The sequence below is a fragment of the Polypterus senegalus genome, unplaced genomic scaffold (genome assembly GCF_016835505.1).
Source record: "Polypterus senegalus isolate Bchr_013 unplaced genomic scaffold, ASM1683550v1 scaffold_520, whole genome shotgun sequence".
NCBI classification, from domain to species: Eukaryota; Metazoa; Chordata; class Cladistia; order Polypteriformes; family Polypteridae; genus Polypterus; species Polypterus senegalus.
In genome coordinates, this window is record NW_024384052.1 from 30,523 (window position 1) to 46,397 (window position 15,875).

Consider the following 15,875-nt stretch of genomic DNA (forward strand, 5'->3'; position numbering starts at 1 on the left):
TCACACTGCAATAAAGTATTTGGTGGCTGTTTAAACCCAGCTGAGAGGGTAAGTACATACAAACCCATAATTTAATTTCTTATGTTAGACTCAGGATGATGTAAATTCTATCTACTGTATGTTAGACAGGCATAGAAATTAAAAGACTGAGTACTTAAGTGTTTACCTTTTTGTGGCACAAGGAATGCTAATAGTATAAAAATCAGTGGCGGTAATATCATTCTGCAGGCATCATCTCTTCTGCATCTTCTGCTCAGAACTTCATTGCACTTCTTTTGAACGGATTCCTTTGCAGAACAATTTTCAGTCACAAGTCCATGATTTTGTTCTTTGAAACTGTCACATATAAACCTGCAGACACCTGGGAAGAAGAATTCACAGAAACTGTTTTTATTTTAATGTGTTCTGCCGGCTTCTGGAGCTACAGGAATGTTACATGGAAATAGAGGAAGTACAAAATCAGAAATTCAATATGTGGTAAGTAGATAGACAGACCTTTATTTTTCACAAGGGGTAGAGTGAAGTCTCACCCCACAATCAATTGCATACACAACTGATTTCTATCCATCCATCCATTATCCAACCTGCTATATCCTAACTACAGGGTCAGGGGGGTCTGCTGGAGCCAATCCCAGCCAACACAGGGCACAAGGCAGGAAACAAACCCCGGGCAGGGCAACAACCCACCACAGGGTACAACTGATTTCTAATACTCACTAATTCATTGGTCTGAAACTTCAGTCCTGGAAGACCACAGAGTTTGCAGGATTTCATTTTAACCCTTTTCTTAATTGGTGAGAAAGTTTTTTTCTGCTAATTAATTCCTTTTCCTTACGTTTTAATTGACTTGTTTTTTTAATTTGTTCCTCTGAATGTATTCCTCATTCCTCTAAATTGCTTCATTTCTTTACTTAAATGGCACCCAAACAAAAATGAAATGTGAAGTGAGGGAGCCAACAGAAGACCAACAAAGTCAGGGTTCTTGTTGTTAATTAAACCTGTTCTTTAATTCCATGGCTTGTTGCTGCTCTCATTGTGCGATAGCATACATTTCTGAAATTACTGATTTTCTCTTTTCTGTTTAAATGTTTTGTGGACCTGAGCAGATCAGCATTCCTGAGACCTTCATCTTTCTTTATTTTCAGATATTATGTGATGGACACAGTTTGCTGGACATGTTTTGGCTCATTTTGTATCTCATTATTGTTTGACTGCTAATTAAGGAAAAAGAAACAATTGAGGGAGCTGAGTCTTCAAGAACAAGTCAATTAAAATTAATTCAAAAGAAGTTAATTAGCAGCAAAAACGGGTCATTCATTAAGAAAAGGGTTAGAATAAAAACCTGCAGCCACTGCAGCCCTCCAGGACCAGAGTTTGAGACCACTGCACTAATTAATTATTACATAGATGTGATGTGACCGAGTTCAGTAACAAAGTTGATATAAAAATATACAGTAGCTTCCCGAGGCTGTAATTGTTTTTTTTCCAGTTGTATTAAAACACCCCTACTTATACTGCAGAGCTTTTTAATTGCGTTTAAAGTATTTAAAAATGAGGGCTACACTTACAGCAGCTTGCACAGTTTCAATATTTTTATGTCCATTATTTAAGAGTCCTTAAGCCCTCTTTCAGACTTGAAGCTACATATGACTTGTAGTCCACAGAGTTGAAGTTACAGATTCCAATACTTTCCTTGTTCCATGATCTTCAGGTTTACCTCCTTTTTAAATGTATAAATTACATTTCTTCATTCTTTGTACATACTGACTGGCTTTTCCTTGTTATGATTTAAAATGCCTTTATTAAATAAGCATATATCTTATAAATCATTTTCAAATAGGCTACAATAAACCAACTATGAGTTTATTCATTTAGAAATTTGTTTAATCAACATTACTTGATTTACATCCAGTCAGAAAAACTATTTGTGCTATTTTACAAGGACTAGAAATAAAAATAAATAAATAAGCCCGTATAAGCGATTTTCAGATTAACATGACATGCAAGGCTGCAGACTTACCGGACACCATCTTACTCACTCATCGGCAGCTTGTAAAATGAGTTCCCCATTGGAAACATTAATTCTATTTAAAACAAAATCAATAGAGAGGAAGTAGTCCACATTGGGAAGAAACACAAATGTCATATTTGCATTAAAACTTATTTCCTCTTAGCACTCTAATAGCAAATGCAGATATTCACAAGAATATTTGAGCTTTCTGTATAGTAATTATATGATTAGATTTAGATCAAATTATTTGAGTTACACATTTAATTTTCTAGTATAAGACTGTGTTGATAATGATTGTGAGAATCAATTGTTTTTGGCCTAGTGATAAAGGAAGGTCAAGTAGCAGACAGGAATCATAGTGCAAACTAAAAAGATGTCAGATCATTCCCCAGGTATAAAATATTGTGTGGCAGAACAGTAAGTGGTGTTCATATGGAAGAACTATAAAAACTGATGCATATTACGTACTTGTTACATGATGGTGTTCATAGAGTTTGTTATTATTTGTTTCTGTTTTCTTCTATGCCACTCGTGATAATACTTTTTCCATTTTAGTTGTGAATTAGCAGTTTGTAAGATTTAACATAACAGAATTTTGCCATATATTTGTTTAATTCTGTAGAGTATTGTAACATGCTGACTGTATGGCAAGGCATCACTAAGGATAGAAGGGGCACAGGTGTGGTGAATAACAAGAGAAGGGCCGATCAGGGGCCATTTAAAAGGAGAACTCACTCCAGCATATCCAGGTTTACTTGTCATTCCAATGTTGGCAAACAGGGACTGTTTGGGGGTGTTATACCCTGTAAATTTCAAAGGGTATCAAAGAAGCTATCACTCTGAGAGGACAGTAAGATTAATTGCCACAGAAGGGGTATGCCTGTCTCTGAATTCATCTTTGCTTACACAAACTGAAATATATCTAGTTTCTTCTAAAGGGGACTTTAAATTAATGATGTGTGTAATAAAAAACAAATGACGGTTAAATAGAGTTTGGGAATGTCGAGGCAAACCCTGTATATTTGATGGCCAAAGTTAAAGAAAAGAAAGCAAACAAGGTTTTAAAGTCTATTCAGACTGAAGTGAGATCTTCGACTGAGGTAAAATGGTGGAGCTCCCCCTTAAGAGGAAGCCAGACTGGAAGGAGTGGGGCCAGGAGACAGCAATCATGGAAGAGGCATCACAGGGAGATTAGGCAATAGAGCCAACCCTTGGCTTGGGGTGGAACTGCAACCAGATGAGCCCTCAAGTTGTCTCCCAATCTCACATGTGTGACACGTTATAGAAAAACATTAGAAAGTTTCAGAATATAAGAATAATTTAATTTAAATTTAGTCTTTTTTCAATTGCAAAATTCAAAATTACTAAACTATTATTTAAATATATCAGAATGTGTTTATTCTCAATTTCGTAATTTAAAATGAGATTATGTTAAGATTATAAGCTTTATAAAGGAGAGGAAACCATTGAATCAAGCTCATTTTGTTTGCTAGCAGATAATTTGTTCTAGTGTCTCCTTCTGTCATGGTTTATGCTCACACTAATTTGCACCAGATTGCCATGACCTTTCATGTGACAACATACTTTTTGATTTCCATGTTGAATGAACCTATGGAGTTACATTACTGCCAAAAGTCCAAATCTGAGTACCACATATTTTGTAAGTGCAATTAAATTTTGAGTGCATCTTACAAGTGCAAGTTATATTTTGAGTGCATTTGGTAAGCACAACTTACATTTTGAGGTAGCGTAATGCACTTGGTGAATGTTTTGTGGTTACGTGATTTTTGGCAGTGTTCTTATACTTCATGCAACATTATTTGAGAACTAAAGTGATGAGGTAAGGACAGGTCTTTGTTCTTCTAGCTAGTGGGAGTACTCAGTGCTAACCAGCTAATTGTGAGGCACACCTCTGACACCACCTCCAAATAGGAATGAGTATAGTTTACTCCATAACTCAGATATTACTAAAAGTATTGTAGAATAGGCACCAAGCACCACAGTAGATGGATTCTCCAAGGATCTTTGAGGTGGCTCACCATCCTTAAAAGGACTGCTTGCAATCTGCCACACTTGGAAAAACATTACTTTGCAGGCATGCCATTTATAAAGGTGCCCCTACCACTGGAGCTGTAATGCCAGCTCATATTTGGGTGACTCATCCCTGACTGATGTAACTTGTCAGCACTGTTACATTGTGGCTTTTTTCACTGGTGTGCTGTAGGTGTTATATCCAATTCAGTCTCCCCAGTCTGTCCTGGCACAAATATCAATCAAACCTCAAAATCAGTGACATTTCACAATTAGGACTTGAAAAGAAATCAATATAGACCCGTCATTCTCTACATCCATCATTGCAAGGTCCAGCTTCTTTTCTCTTAAAAATAATAAAAACTTATATTTGCCTTTACAAATGCTTTGCCCACAGCAAAAGGAACCTGTGAGAACGTGTATTTCTTTAGCTCATTCACGTGTGACAATTGCTCATGCAATTAAGGTGTAGAGATTGTGGAGAATGGCCAGCCGTTTATCCCGGCCAATACCCCCAAGCCGCCAGGTGGAGCCCTCCTTGCAGCATGGAGGTCCCCAGAAGACCAGCAGGACATCATGGACAATGGAGTTTTTATGCACAGCCCTGCTGGATGCCATGGGGGCCACTAGGGGACGCTGCAGGGAGGAGTAATGGATATTTTCCCTACGCCCCAGAAGCACACGTGGACAAGAGGAATGACGTGCTTCCGGGGTGAAGAAAACAACTTGTACTTGACCCGGAAGTGATTGAGAGCCAAATGGACTGGGGATTAGGAACACTTCCGGGTCAGGAGATATAAAAGACTGTGGGAGCTCCCTGACGGCGAGCTGAGTTGGGAGGCAGGGTGGCTAAGCGTCTGGGAGTGGAGGATTGGTTATTGGATTATTGTATTGTTTATTGAGAATTGTGGAGAGGAGTGTGCTTTGTGCACATTATTATTATAATAAATAATAATTGGACTTTTTATCTGGTGTCTGACATGTGGTCTGAGGGTACAAGGGTGCGAGGAAGCCCTTAATCTGTCACAATTGGCGTAGCCTCGGCAGGATTCTCTGGCCGTCAGTTTCGCAGAGGACCTGAATTAAAAAAATTTATTGCGGACAGAATACCCCAAGACGACAGCGTCAAGACATGCAGAAAAATCGCCAGAAACCTCACCTTTATCAAGTCCGTCATGGGGAAGAAGAAGACAAAGCAGAGCGCCAGCAACAGCGGAGGTCTAGCGCTCAACATTGCCTGCGCTCAAGACGAGCCATGGAGCAGCTACGTGTTTCGGTAGAGATTTCCGGAGGAGTACGTCTCCGATGAGGTATGTGACGGGAATGTACTTGTGAATCTTTTTAAATGGCCAAATGTCCCATTTACATACCTCCCAGATGTCAATCTGGGGCAAAAGATAAACCCAAAGGTGATGACGTGCTCTCGTTCAGGCAAACGAGAAACCCGAAGGACTTCCGCATATCAGGTGCCGGTGAAAGACACGTGACCCAACCCGGAAGATTATGGGAAGGAGAAGGTCCGTGTTCAGCTGCTTGTGGCTTCACTCAGGAAAAGATGGACTTGGTTTTTCCGAAGGGGAAAGCCAAGGCGAGCGAAGCACCGTTCCCCCTACAAAAAGGTAAGGAGGTCCGGGAAATGACTGATCGGTCCGTCAATAAATTGATACAGACAGATTGCAGTCAGCCAAAAGCGGCACCGCGGACCTCCATAAAGAAATCCAAGTCCCAGGTTACCTTGCGGAACCCGTCAGAGCACGTGCCAGGAGCAGACATGTTCATTGGCTCCCGGCTGATAGGTAAGGAGAAGAAAGAAGTGAACCTGCGTTCGGTCAAATTAACTAATATTATTGACGTACGGGAAATCAAAACATTAATAAAGCCCGTATGGAGTATTTTGCGGACATTGGAGGCGATTAAGAAGATCGTTGGGGAGATGGGAGCAGCGGCTGAAGCGTCTTTAAGGAAAGTGAGTGAGTACCTGCGGCGGATCAGTCGGGAGCCTTCCGTATTATATGATTTGGTGGTACAGGCAGGTAATGCCGGTACCGTATATAAAGTAATAGGGACGCAGTGTGATCCGGGCCCACTTTTAATAAATAGCGGGTGCCAAATTACTGTGTACCCTACAAGAGAGGCCGAAACGTTGACCGAGTGGTCGGCGGAAGGGCTGATCGATCCGGGACAGCCAGACAGTGCTGACTCCCGGAGCGAGGCAGCCCTAAAGACGCCGCCACCGGTAATTTATAAAACAAAAGGGGTGCAGACAGTAAAGGGGCTCTCTTCTTCCAATAGAGAGACCCAGACTCTGGACAAGCCCCAGATGAAACAGGAGACTTCTAAAATAAAACGGAGGTCTCCTGACAGGGAAGCAAAAAGAGGGAAGGCACCGTTAGAGGCGGCAGGGGTTTCACTCTCAGCAAAACAAGGGGCGGACCTAACATTTCCTAATTGTTTTCAGTCCCGCAGAGGGAGAATACCAGGAGGACGGAGGCAGTGCTACGGGTGCCGAAGGTTGGGCCACATTTGTCGATACTGTCCTTGGAGAGAGGGGGACAAGATATCGAATTGGAATAATATTCCCCCTAGGTTCTCCAGGGATCAAGATATTCGGATTAATCAAGGCTCAATCGGAACGTCCTCTTGGAGGAAGACTTCCCTCTCGGGGCAGGCCGCTCCAAATCATTATAATTCATCGCTGGCGGGGGAAAACTGTGGAGAATGGCCAGCCGTTTATCCCGACCAATACCCCCAAGCCGCCAGGTGGAGCCCTCCTTGCAGCATGAAGGTCCCCAGAAGACCAGCAGGGCATCATGGACAATGGAGTTTTTATGCACAGCCCAAAAAATTATATTCAATAAATTAGAAAAAATAATTGAAGCACAGACACCAAAGAGCTCCACTAATTATCTCATCCTATATACAATATGCTTGGCACTCTCAGGGCTATTAGCCAACTTGAAACTCCCTTTTGTAAGTTACCTTTGTTGCCAAGGTTGCCAAGGTCTTCTTTTGTTGGTGCCAATCCACAGCAAAGTTTTCATTAAAGTCTTAGTTAATGCTTTGCTTTGCTTTTTTCTACTTGTCTTACGGCCTGTTGAATCAGAAAATAATCAGAAAATTCCTCTCATTAACCTTTGCTGGCAGATGTTTAGCATATCATATTCAAATAATAATTCTAGCAATTTATTTCTTGTTATGCTTTCAATAATTTTGCATAGAAAAGAACTCACGCCTGGACAAACTGGTAAAGAAGGCAGGCTCTATTGTAGGCACGGAGCTGGACAGTTTGACATCCGTGACAGAGAGACGGGCACTGAGCAGGCTCCTGTCAATCATGGATAATCCACTGAATCAACTGAACAGGATCATCTCCAGACAGAGGAGCAGCTTCAGCAACAGACTGGTGTCACTGTCCTGCTCCACTGACAGACTGAGGAGATCGTTCCTCCCCCACCCTATGCGACTCTTCAATTCCACCCACGGGGGTAAACGTTAACATTATACAAAGTTATTGTCTGTTACACCTGCCTCACACTCTCCACCTTGCATTTTTTTAACTTGCACTGCATTTTTATTTAATTAATTTAATTTAATTTAATTAAAATCAGTATGCTGCTGCTGGAGTATTTGAATTTCCCCTTGGGGATTAATAAAGTATCTATCTATCTATCTATCTATCTATCTATCTATCTATCTATCTATCTATCTATCTATCTATCTATCTATCTATCTATCTATCTATCTATCTATCTATCTAGTGTGTGTTAGGTAGCAAGATTTTTTCTGGAAGCCATTCCTTTATCAGGTTGGCTAGGAACAACATGCCTCTGTGTGGCTTTGAGCCAAATTCATGGGCCCTACCACTTCCCAGATCCCACCTTCCCTATTACAGGATTGCTAGCCATGCCCATGGTCTGTTGCCGAACCCTCAATACTCAAAGCAGAAGAACATACTGTAGCATTCAAAACATAAGTTATTAGGTTCAGTCATTATTGGAAATGTTGATGTATTTCCTTTGATGTGAGAAAAGCATTTGAGACTTTGTAAGGGATAAGACGGAGTTTACCAACATATTAGGGTAAGAGTGATGGAGGAAAAGTTGGAGTAGAAAGAGACAGTGGCCTCAGGCTGGTGGTTAAAATGTCTTCTTTTGGCAAATCATTGCCAGTACCCCCTGTACATGAGGGGCTCCTGAAGCTTCAGCTTCACAGTAGATGCATCTTTGCTTGTATCTCAGGATCCTCAGAAAAAGTAGAAGTCTCGGATTTCTGGCATCTTTTGTTGAGTCCTCTTGGTTTACTGCTTTTAAATACTAATAAATAATAAAAGATATAGAAAGCTACCCAAGAGCAGCAAGACCTCTTTTAACCTTTTAAAAAGTATAACACACAGAAAATAAACCAGATTCAATGAAAGGACTAGATGTTACAATCCCTGATATTTGCATCGCTTCTAATGGGGAAAGTCTTGAGGGATGGCTGCTATGAGGAAAGGCAGCCAGGAAAGCTTTACCAGCAGGACACATCATCAGTTGTGTTGCCAACAATGTGAGGCATAACAAGGCACTGTGTTATTTTATTAGTTTGGACTATGTAGAAATTTCATATAAGAAGCAGGGGAATGTGGACAGCTATGGGCTTAATTTGGAAGAAATACAAAGAAAAGTATTTTGATCTTTGTTCTTTAAGGATATGTTTTAATCTTGTTATCATATCATTTGCCATTAAGCCTTGTTGGACTGTTAAAAATTAACAATGCAGAAGGGTTTCTGTCTTTGAAATACACATTTCAATGATCTCATGATCCTATAAAGTTTTAAAATAGTAGCCAATGATGTATTTTCTATCAGCTTTTCTAATTCTGAGGTCCAGACAGAAGCAGAATGTGTGATTTTGATTCTTAGGAGTAAGACTTGGTAATTTATATTTCAAAATCTGAAGTCACCAACTTCATTTCAGACATCTTAATGCTGTGGCCCAGTAGCAGTCATCATGTTGTACTTTGCATCTTTGTTTCAGAGAGCCTGGTGCTCTGCACTAGTGATGCCTAAATGTATATTTACATACTGTTGGCATCATGTTTTGTTTTTCTACTCCTCTCATTCCAGAAAATGATAGTAAGAAAAGGGAGCAGGAATGCCACAGAAGCTAAAGGGGACTCCAGCATCGGTGATACTTGGCATAATTAATTTAGTCCTGTTCTCACTGCGATACACTCTTTGATGCCACTCATTTATTATACTGTACATGCTGTGTGACATCTTGAACTCTAAACACATCCTGTGTGGACTTTGCTTATTATCCCAGTGTTTTCACTTTTTTCCCTCTAATGCCTACCCCAGTTTCATGTTAATTTAATCGTACACTATAAATTTGGTCTAGGGTGATCTATTATCAGACTTCTTCTTTTCTTCTTATACAGGTATGCTTCCTTTAGCAGAAACTGTGAACTAAAGCAGCAGTAAATTTCATGGCTATGCTCATTTTCTGCACATTTTATACTTTTGCACGTTTGTTGCTTTGATTCTGTAGAGCCATGATCAAAGTTGCTGCTGTCTCATAGCCATTGTCGAGTTTTCCATTCTCCAGTCATTTCTATAGATAATTGTCAAGTATTCCAATTTCCCAAATATTCTAAAGACATGTAGTTTACATTACTCCATAACATTTAGTTGACCAAATGTGATGGAGTGTTGTGTGTTTTCATGTTAGAGCTGCTGCTTGCACTTTGAAGAGCTTTAGGTGTCTCAGAAACTATTATCTTCTGTCTTTCTCTCCTCAGGAAGGAAATAGCTGCTCATATTCCCGGAACGCCACACAGGATTCACTGGAAGTCTGGTAAGGCAACTGTGCCCTACAGGGCCCAACATGGGTTATAAAAATTAACAGATATTTGTGAAAAACACTTCACTATTGAACCTGAAAGTGATAAGGACTCCAAGAGAGAGGTTTCAAGAGAATGATAAACCCGGAGGTAGTAGTGAAGACTTTCATGCTAAAAGAAAGAAAATCACAGTCTTCCTTACTACTGTGTTTCCTACCCAAAAATAAGCCCTAGCATGATAAGCCCTAGCATGATTTGCTCTGTAATATAAGCCCTACCCCAAAAATAAGCCCTAGTCAAGATTGTCAGCTGAAAAGTAAGGAGCCTAAGACGAGGTTTATACTTCACACGATGCGACGCGTGTGCCCAAAACATCCATTAAATTCTGAGGACACCTTGCCACAATATCTCTGAAAAAGAATGATTAATGATTACATCCATCAATTCAGGGATGCGCCCATTCCAGCAGCATTGGCACAAGAGGGAAATAAAATCTCTGGACATGGCATCAGCTCATCGCAAGGTGAACACAAGCACACACATACACTAACGTCATTGTAGCTTCACCAAATCCCCAGACCTTCATGTCTTTGGATGGAAAACTGAGCGCACTGTGGAAACCCACCAGGAAAACATTCAAACTCCAGGTAGGAATCACAAGGGACGTGACTCCCTGTGAGACAGCAGCGCTACCACTCTGCCACCGTGCCACCCCATATGTGTAACTATTAGCAGTATTCATTATTTAAACAAAGTTAACAATTTATCTGTAAAATGTAACAAACATATTTTTAATGTATTTCATCATGTAAGTGATATCAAGTATAAATCTAAGAATTCTAAATGTGCAGAGAGCTGGAATATTATAAATTTAATGTGTTCTGTGTGGCGATGCTGCGGTCAGGTCAGGAGGAAGTCCCAGAAGCACATAGTGATTTAACAATTGGGTCATTTTTAAGATGAAGTTTACGGCAGTCTTCTTTAATAATAGAGTAAACTACAAGGTTAAAGAGGACATTTCGAGTTTAACAGAAAGTTCCACTTTAATCACAAAATAGACATTTTCATTATGTCCTTATTTTTTTTCTCTGTGCCTCAAATATGCTGCCATACATTCCGATGGTATTGAGAAGGTGTAAAAAAATAAATAAAAAGACAGCACAGAAGATGGTATGTGAGACTTTTAAAATATATTGTGTCATTACTTTGGGGAATATGCAATGCTTGAATATCAAAGCAACATGAATACATTTGTATGTCAGCATTTTGCTTCACCACATCGAACCATTCATCAAACATCGAAGCACACAATCAATCCTGGAGGATCCAAAAGTGGCTGGAGTAGCAAGGAATTCAGGCTGGAATTCAGGGTTTGAACATGGAGAGTTGTGACGATATTCCAGAAGAAGATGACATGAAAGTATTGGGATAAATGTATATTGTTGTACATGAATAAATATAAGATATCCCCTGAAAATAAGCCCTAGTGCATCTTTTGGAGCAAACATTAATATAAGAGCCTGTCTAATCTTTGGGGAAACATGGTATAAAGTCAAAGGTTAACATAAACAAATCTAGAACAGCTGAATTTAAAACATAATGTTAAAGCGAAGACACCAGGAAATAATATGCTACTGAACAAATTATTTCACTTTCAAATTTATGTAATCTTGCAATCTACATTTTCTTCCCAGAGAAGTTCAGAGCTTCCACATTGCAATAACTAACAACTTGTCTCTCATGCTAAAAGGAGCACAGGGGTTGTCCTTTATACTTCAGTGTTATTGACTGCCCTTCATATAGATCTGTAACAGTGAATTTCTTCTTAAAAGACTTTACAAAAATATTTCAGCTCAACAGATGATTTCCTTGAAGTGGTACAATTACCGTATATACTCGCGTATAAGTTGGGTCTTGAAACCTGGAAAATTGATCATAAAATCAAACCCGACTTATACGCCCTTCAAAAATACGACACTTAATTTTTTTTTTTTTTTTACATCTTCTTGCTTCCTGCAATCTCAGGCACATCAACTTTTTTGCAGCAGCACAGCTACCGATTTCTTTTGCCACTTCAACAACTTTTAATTTAAATCCAGCTTCATATTTTCTCCTTATCAAATGCTCCATCGTAGATAAGGGATGGTTTTACAATAAGGTGCATGAGGGTGTGAGATACAAAAAACACAAAACAGTGCAAACGTCATTTCAGAATAGTTTGGGTATTACTGTGTTGTCACGTAGGCACAATACATAGACAAAAAGGCAGCTCCATGGTTGCTGTCCCAGGTGGGCATTAGCATATCATAATCTCTTGGACCAATAGCGTATGTTTTCCGCATTCGACTTATACAACCGACATTACAAAATACCGGAAATTATACAGTAAGATCAAGCCCCAACTTATCCGCTGGAGAACTTAAATACGGTATGCAATATTTCATAAAATTGAGAATTTTGCATTTTAAAAAATGCTGTTTAAAACAAACATCTGTCATGGAGATGATTCTAGATGACAATAAGCAACAATTATTAGCTGAAATAAAATGAAATAAAATACTTTAAGTATCATAGTAGGGTTCATAAAGCTGACAAAACAATGCACACAAACAAGATTTCTTTCCACTGTTCTCCATTTCATCTTGATAATTTGAAATATTGTGATATCATTAGTATAAAAATAAAGCTACTGTGATGGGATCTTTCTAAAAAGAAAAAGGACAGCAACTGTTCTCCAGTTAGACAACTGTAATTCCAAGTACACTAGAACTCATGCTTGGAGCCTGATTTAATTAAAGAATAAAAAAGGACAGCACAAACACAATTCATATGCAACAATACAAGGCAACATGCAGGTATGATCAAAAAGCGTGAATTCAGTAGCTTCAGCAACAAAGCACCCACCTGCATCCTCACCCGGTGGTCTCAGTGTTACAGTACTTCTGCATTAAGATGTTGGGCAAAATAAGTAATACACTTCCTTCAGCAATTTATTTTATTATTAGAATGTTTAATAGCAACCCTCATCTTGACCTTTGTAACCATTTTTTGGAGTTTACGATCATATGCTCAATGAATTTACTAATATGGAATATCTTGATTCTTGTATCATGTTAAATTGTTTTTGTGTTGGATGTGTTTTTCTGGTTGAGAGGCCTTGCCAGTTGGCCCTGCAGTGTTCTCTGTACCTTTGGATGTGTATGCACATGTGCAACCTGAACTTTCCATTTTAGTTATGGGGCTTGAAGTTCATTGTTCATGTTAAAATAAGGCCTGCCTATTCTTTTTTTTTTAATCATGCATTTAAATTTACAGTTCAAAGTTTTCCCAGTCCAAGCCCCATAGCATATAACAGCTGTCATGTTTCAGCTAGCATTTCTCTCCTGGTTAGGGTCGTGTTTCTTGTCTGTTTTGTCCATTTTTATGCCATTTATTTATGTTATTGTTTCTTCTGTTTGTTATGTGCATGATTCTTTTTGATTGTTTGTAACTAAAATATGCCTTTGTTATGTTCCATGTCTCTTGTGGGTGGTCCCACCTGCCAATCACAGCCTGGAGCTGCCCTCCACCCTATACTTCGGATGGACTTTCGTAGTTCCTGATGGTTCATTTCAAATGCCCCAGGGAGTGGAGTGTTTACTTGCGTTTTGCTGTGCCTTATTGCTTTTGTGATTTCCTGCATTTTTGAACCTGTGCTCCATTTATCGACTTCACCTTGGGATTCTGTATTGGGACTGTGTTTTTGTAGGTTGACTTGCCTTCTTAGGCAGTTCCTTTTGTGTTCTTAGAAGCTTCTTGCACTACAGAGCCTTTGGTTAAAATAAATCTTTATTTTTAAAGATTCTTCTAGGGCCCTTTGTACTAGTTGAGGTTTGGATGGTATTACCCACCTTAGAGAGCAATTTCTGAAAATATTTTGGGACTTCTGTGCTTTTGGAACTCCCACATCACAACACCAGGAAAGAGATAATATGATAAAAAAGAAAGATGATCAATATCTGGAGTACATCATTCATAAGACATTTCTCTGTATCTTGATTTTCACCCAGTGCTGGGGAGAATCATGCTAAATTTGGAAAACCACCAAGGAAGCTTACATGTGCTCCTTCCACTTTGTGGAAAAGAAGCCAGCAGTCTGATGTTTCAGTTTCAAGAAAGCACAGAGTCCTGGTGTGGAAAGAGCAGGTCTGTATGCAGAAAAGTATTTTTTTCATTTATTTGCCTGGCCTTGTGTCGACCAGTAAACACCTGGCTCCTTGGTACTCAGTGCTGCTACTGGACTTGCAGTGCGCAGTTTGAGTTGTACAGAGGGTATTATCGGCATATTTTTGCCATGTTATTAGAGCTTGTCTCCTATCTCTTTAAAGACATTCAGTTCTAAACTGGTATTTTACTATTTTAATTTGACAGATCATAGACATTAGATTTTCCATAACAGCTGGTGACTGCAAAGCACAGTTTACTTAATATTTAAATTCTATAAAGCAGTATTTTATCAGATGAGAAAGATATCAGAGGTTATCATATTGATCTCATTCCATCTATACCACTAACTCTACCAAAGATGTGGTGAGCTTCTTGTCAATAATCTGAAACAGTCTACCACCTCGACCAAAGGTGATCACTATATGACTATCAGGAATCCCAAAGCAGCTCAACCACCTTAAAATGTAACTCCCCTGAATTCAAAGAACGTCAGTAAGTCAATTTTTACTGATTTTAATCTAAATCTGACCTGTTGCAATTTCTACCTGATGGTGTGGAAAGTCAGGCAATTGCAGTTGATGTGTGGGATCCTTTTAGGTGCTGGAAATGTTCTGGAAAGATCACAAGTGCCTCTGTTTTCTTCTTACATTAGGGAACTTTACAATAGGAGTCAGTTGTAACCTCCAATCCCCACAACAGGCTCTTTGCACTGGAGACTGGGGAATGAAATCCTGTTATTGGAAAACATACTGTAGCTCCTCTTTTCTCCCATAACCAAAAACAAGTGGTAAGGACACAACAGATTGCCAGAGGGTTATTATGAGCGCTTTAAAAATACCAGGAGATGATAGCACAAACAAAAAATGGTTAAATCCGTAACATCAAGCCAAACCACGAATCAAAACCAAAACACCCAAATCTGGTGAAAAACACGCCAACTCACATTAAAAAGTTTAGGATCACATCCATTATATCATCAGTGCGTAATTACAGATTTTAAAAAAGATTTAAAAATGGCATCACATAAATAAAGAAAATGAACATGTTAATGAAGTTAAACTTTGTAATCTTTAATCCAAATGTGATATAAATGTTAGAATCTGAATCCACTTGGAAAATATACAAAAATACACAAAACATATACATAAACAATGTTTATTATTACACTAAGGTTAATTTTTCATAGCCAACTAACCAAAGACTGAATAAACATTTCTGTCATATTGCTGAAATCTTAAGACAAAATAAACAAAAGAAAAAGAAAGAAACGCAAATAAACATCAAAAAATAAATGGGATATGAGATGGCCAGATAGCTGCCAAAGTTATACAAAATTGGCTAATTATTTTATATACAAACATAGATTAAAATAGATTTTTATTATAACAAACAGATTTCTTTATTTTTTCTAAAATAACAATAGTTTTAGGATTAGTTTCACATTATACATACATAAATAAATCAAAATATTAAGATAGCGTTCAATCTTTCTCAAGTTTCAGAGATACAGTAATGGACATACACCCCGGCTGCTGTACCTGTTATAACTGTTAAAAGGGTTATTGTGTATGGCGGGTGTCATGTGAACAATACCCCAGAACTTTGACTGTGGCCAGTTAAACTGATGTCACCTTACGTGACTTTTAGTTGTGGGATATGCTGAACTGCAGTTGCTAATCTTGTCACTGGACCATGTCAGTTTAAATAACTGAAAATTACAAGAGCATGTACCAACTTTCCTGCACAGCTCTGCTCTTCTGTATTCTGAAAGTCAATACTGTACTGCCTGACGGAGCCATTACA

General features: G+C 38.9%; 1 protein-coding gene across 3 annotated transcripts in view; it reads right to left on the reverse strand.

The window, feature by feature from the left end:
• The window catches only part of LOC120521783 (adhesion G-protein coupled receptor G4-like), a 31,500-nt gene extending 29,453 nt beyond the window's left edge, over positions 1–2,047 (reverse strand). For 2 of the 3 annotated variants that reach the window (XM_039743145.1, XM_039743144.1), the window contains exons 1-2: positions 2,021–2,047; positions 167–361 (exon numbers count right to left, since the gene is read on the reverse strand). In XM_039743145.1, coding sequence (XP_039599079.1) covers positions 167–361; positions 2,021–2,030 — 205 coding nt within the window. In that variant the 5' untranslated portion in view covers positions 2,031–2,047. Of the gene's footprint in view, positions 1–166; positions 362–1,568; positions 1,595–2,020 lie in introns of those variants that run through there. The other variant, XM_039743146.1, reaches the window with a different exon arrangement.
• Positions 2,048–15,875: the final 13,828 nt, after the last annotated feature.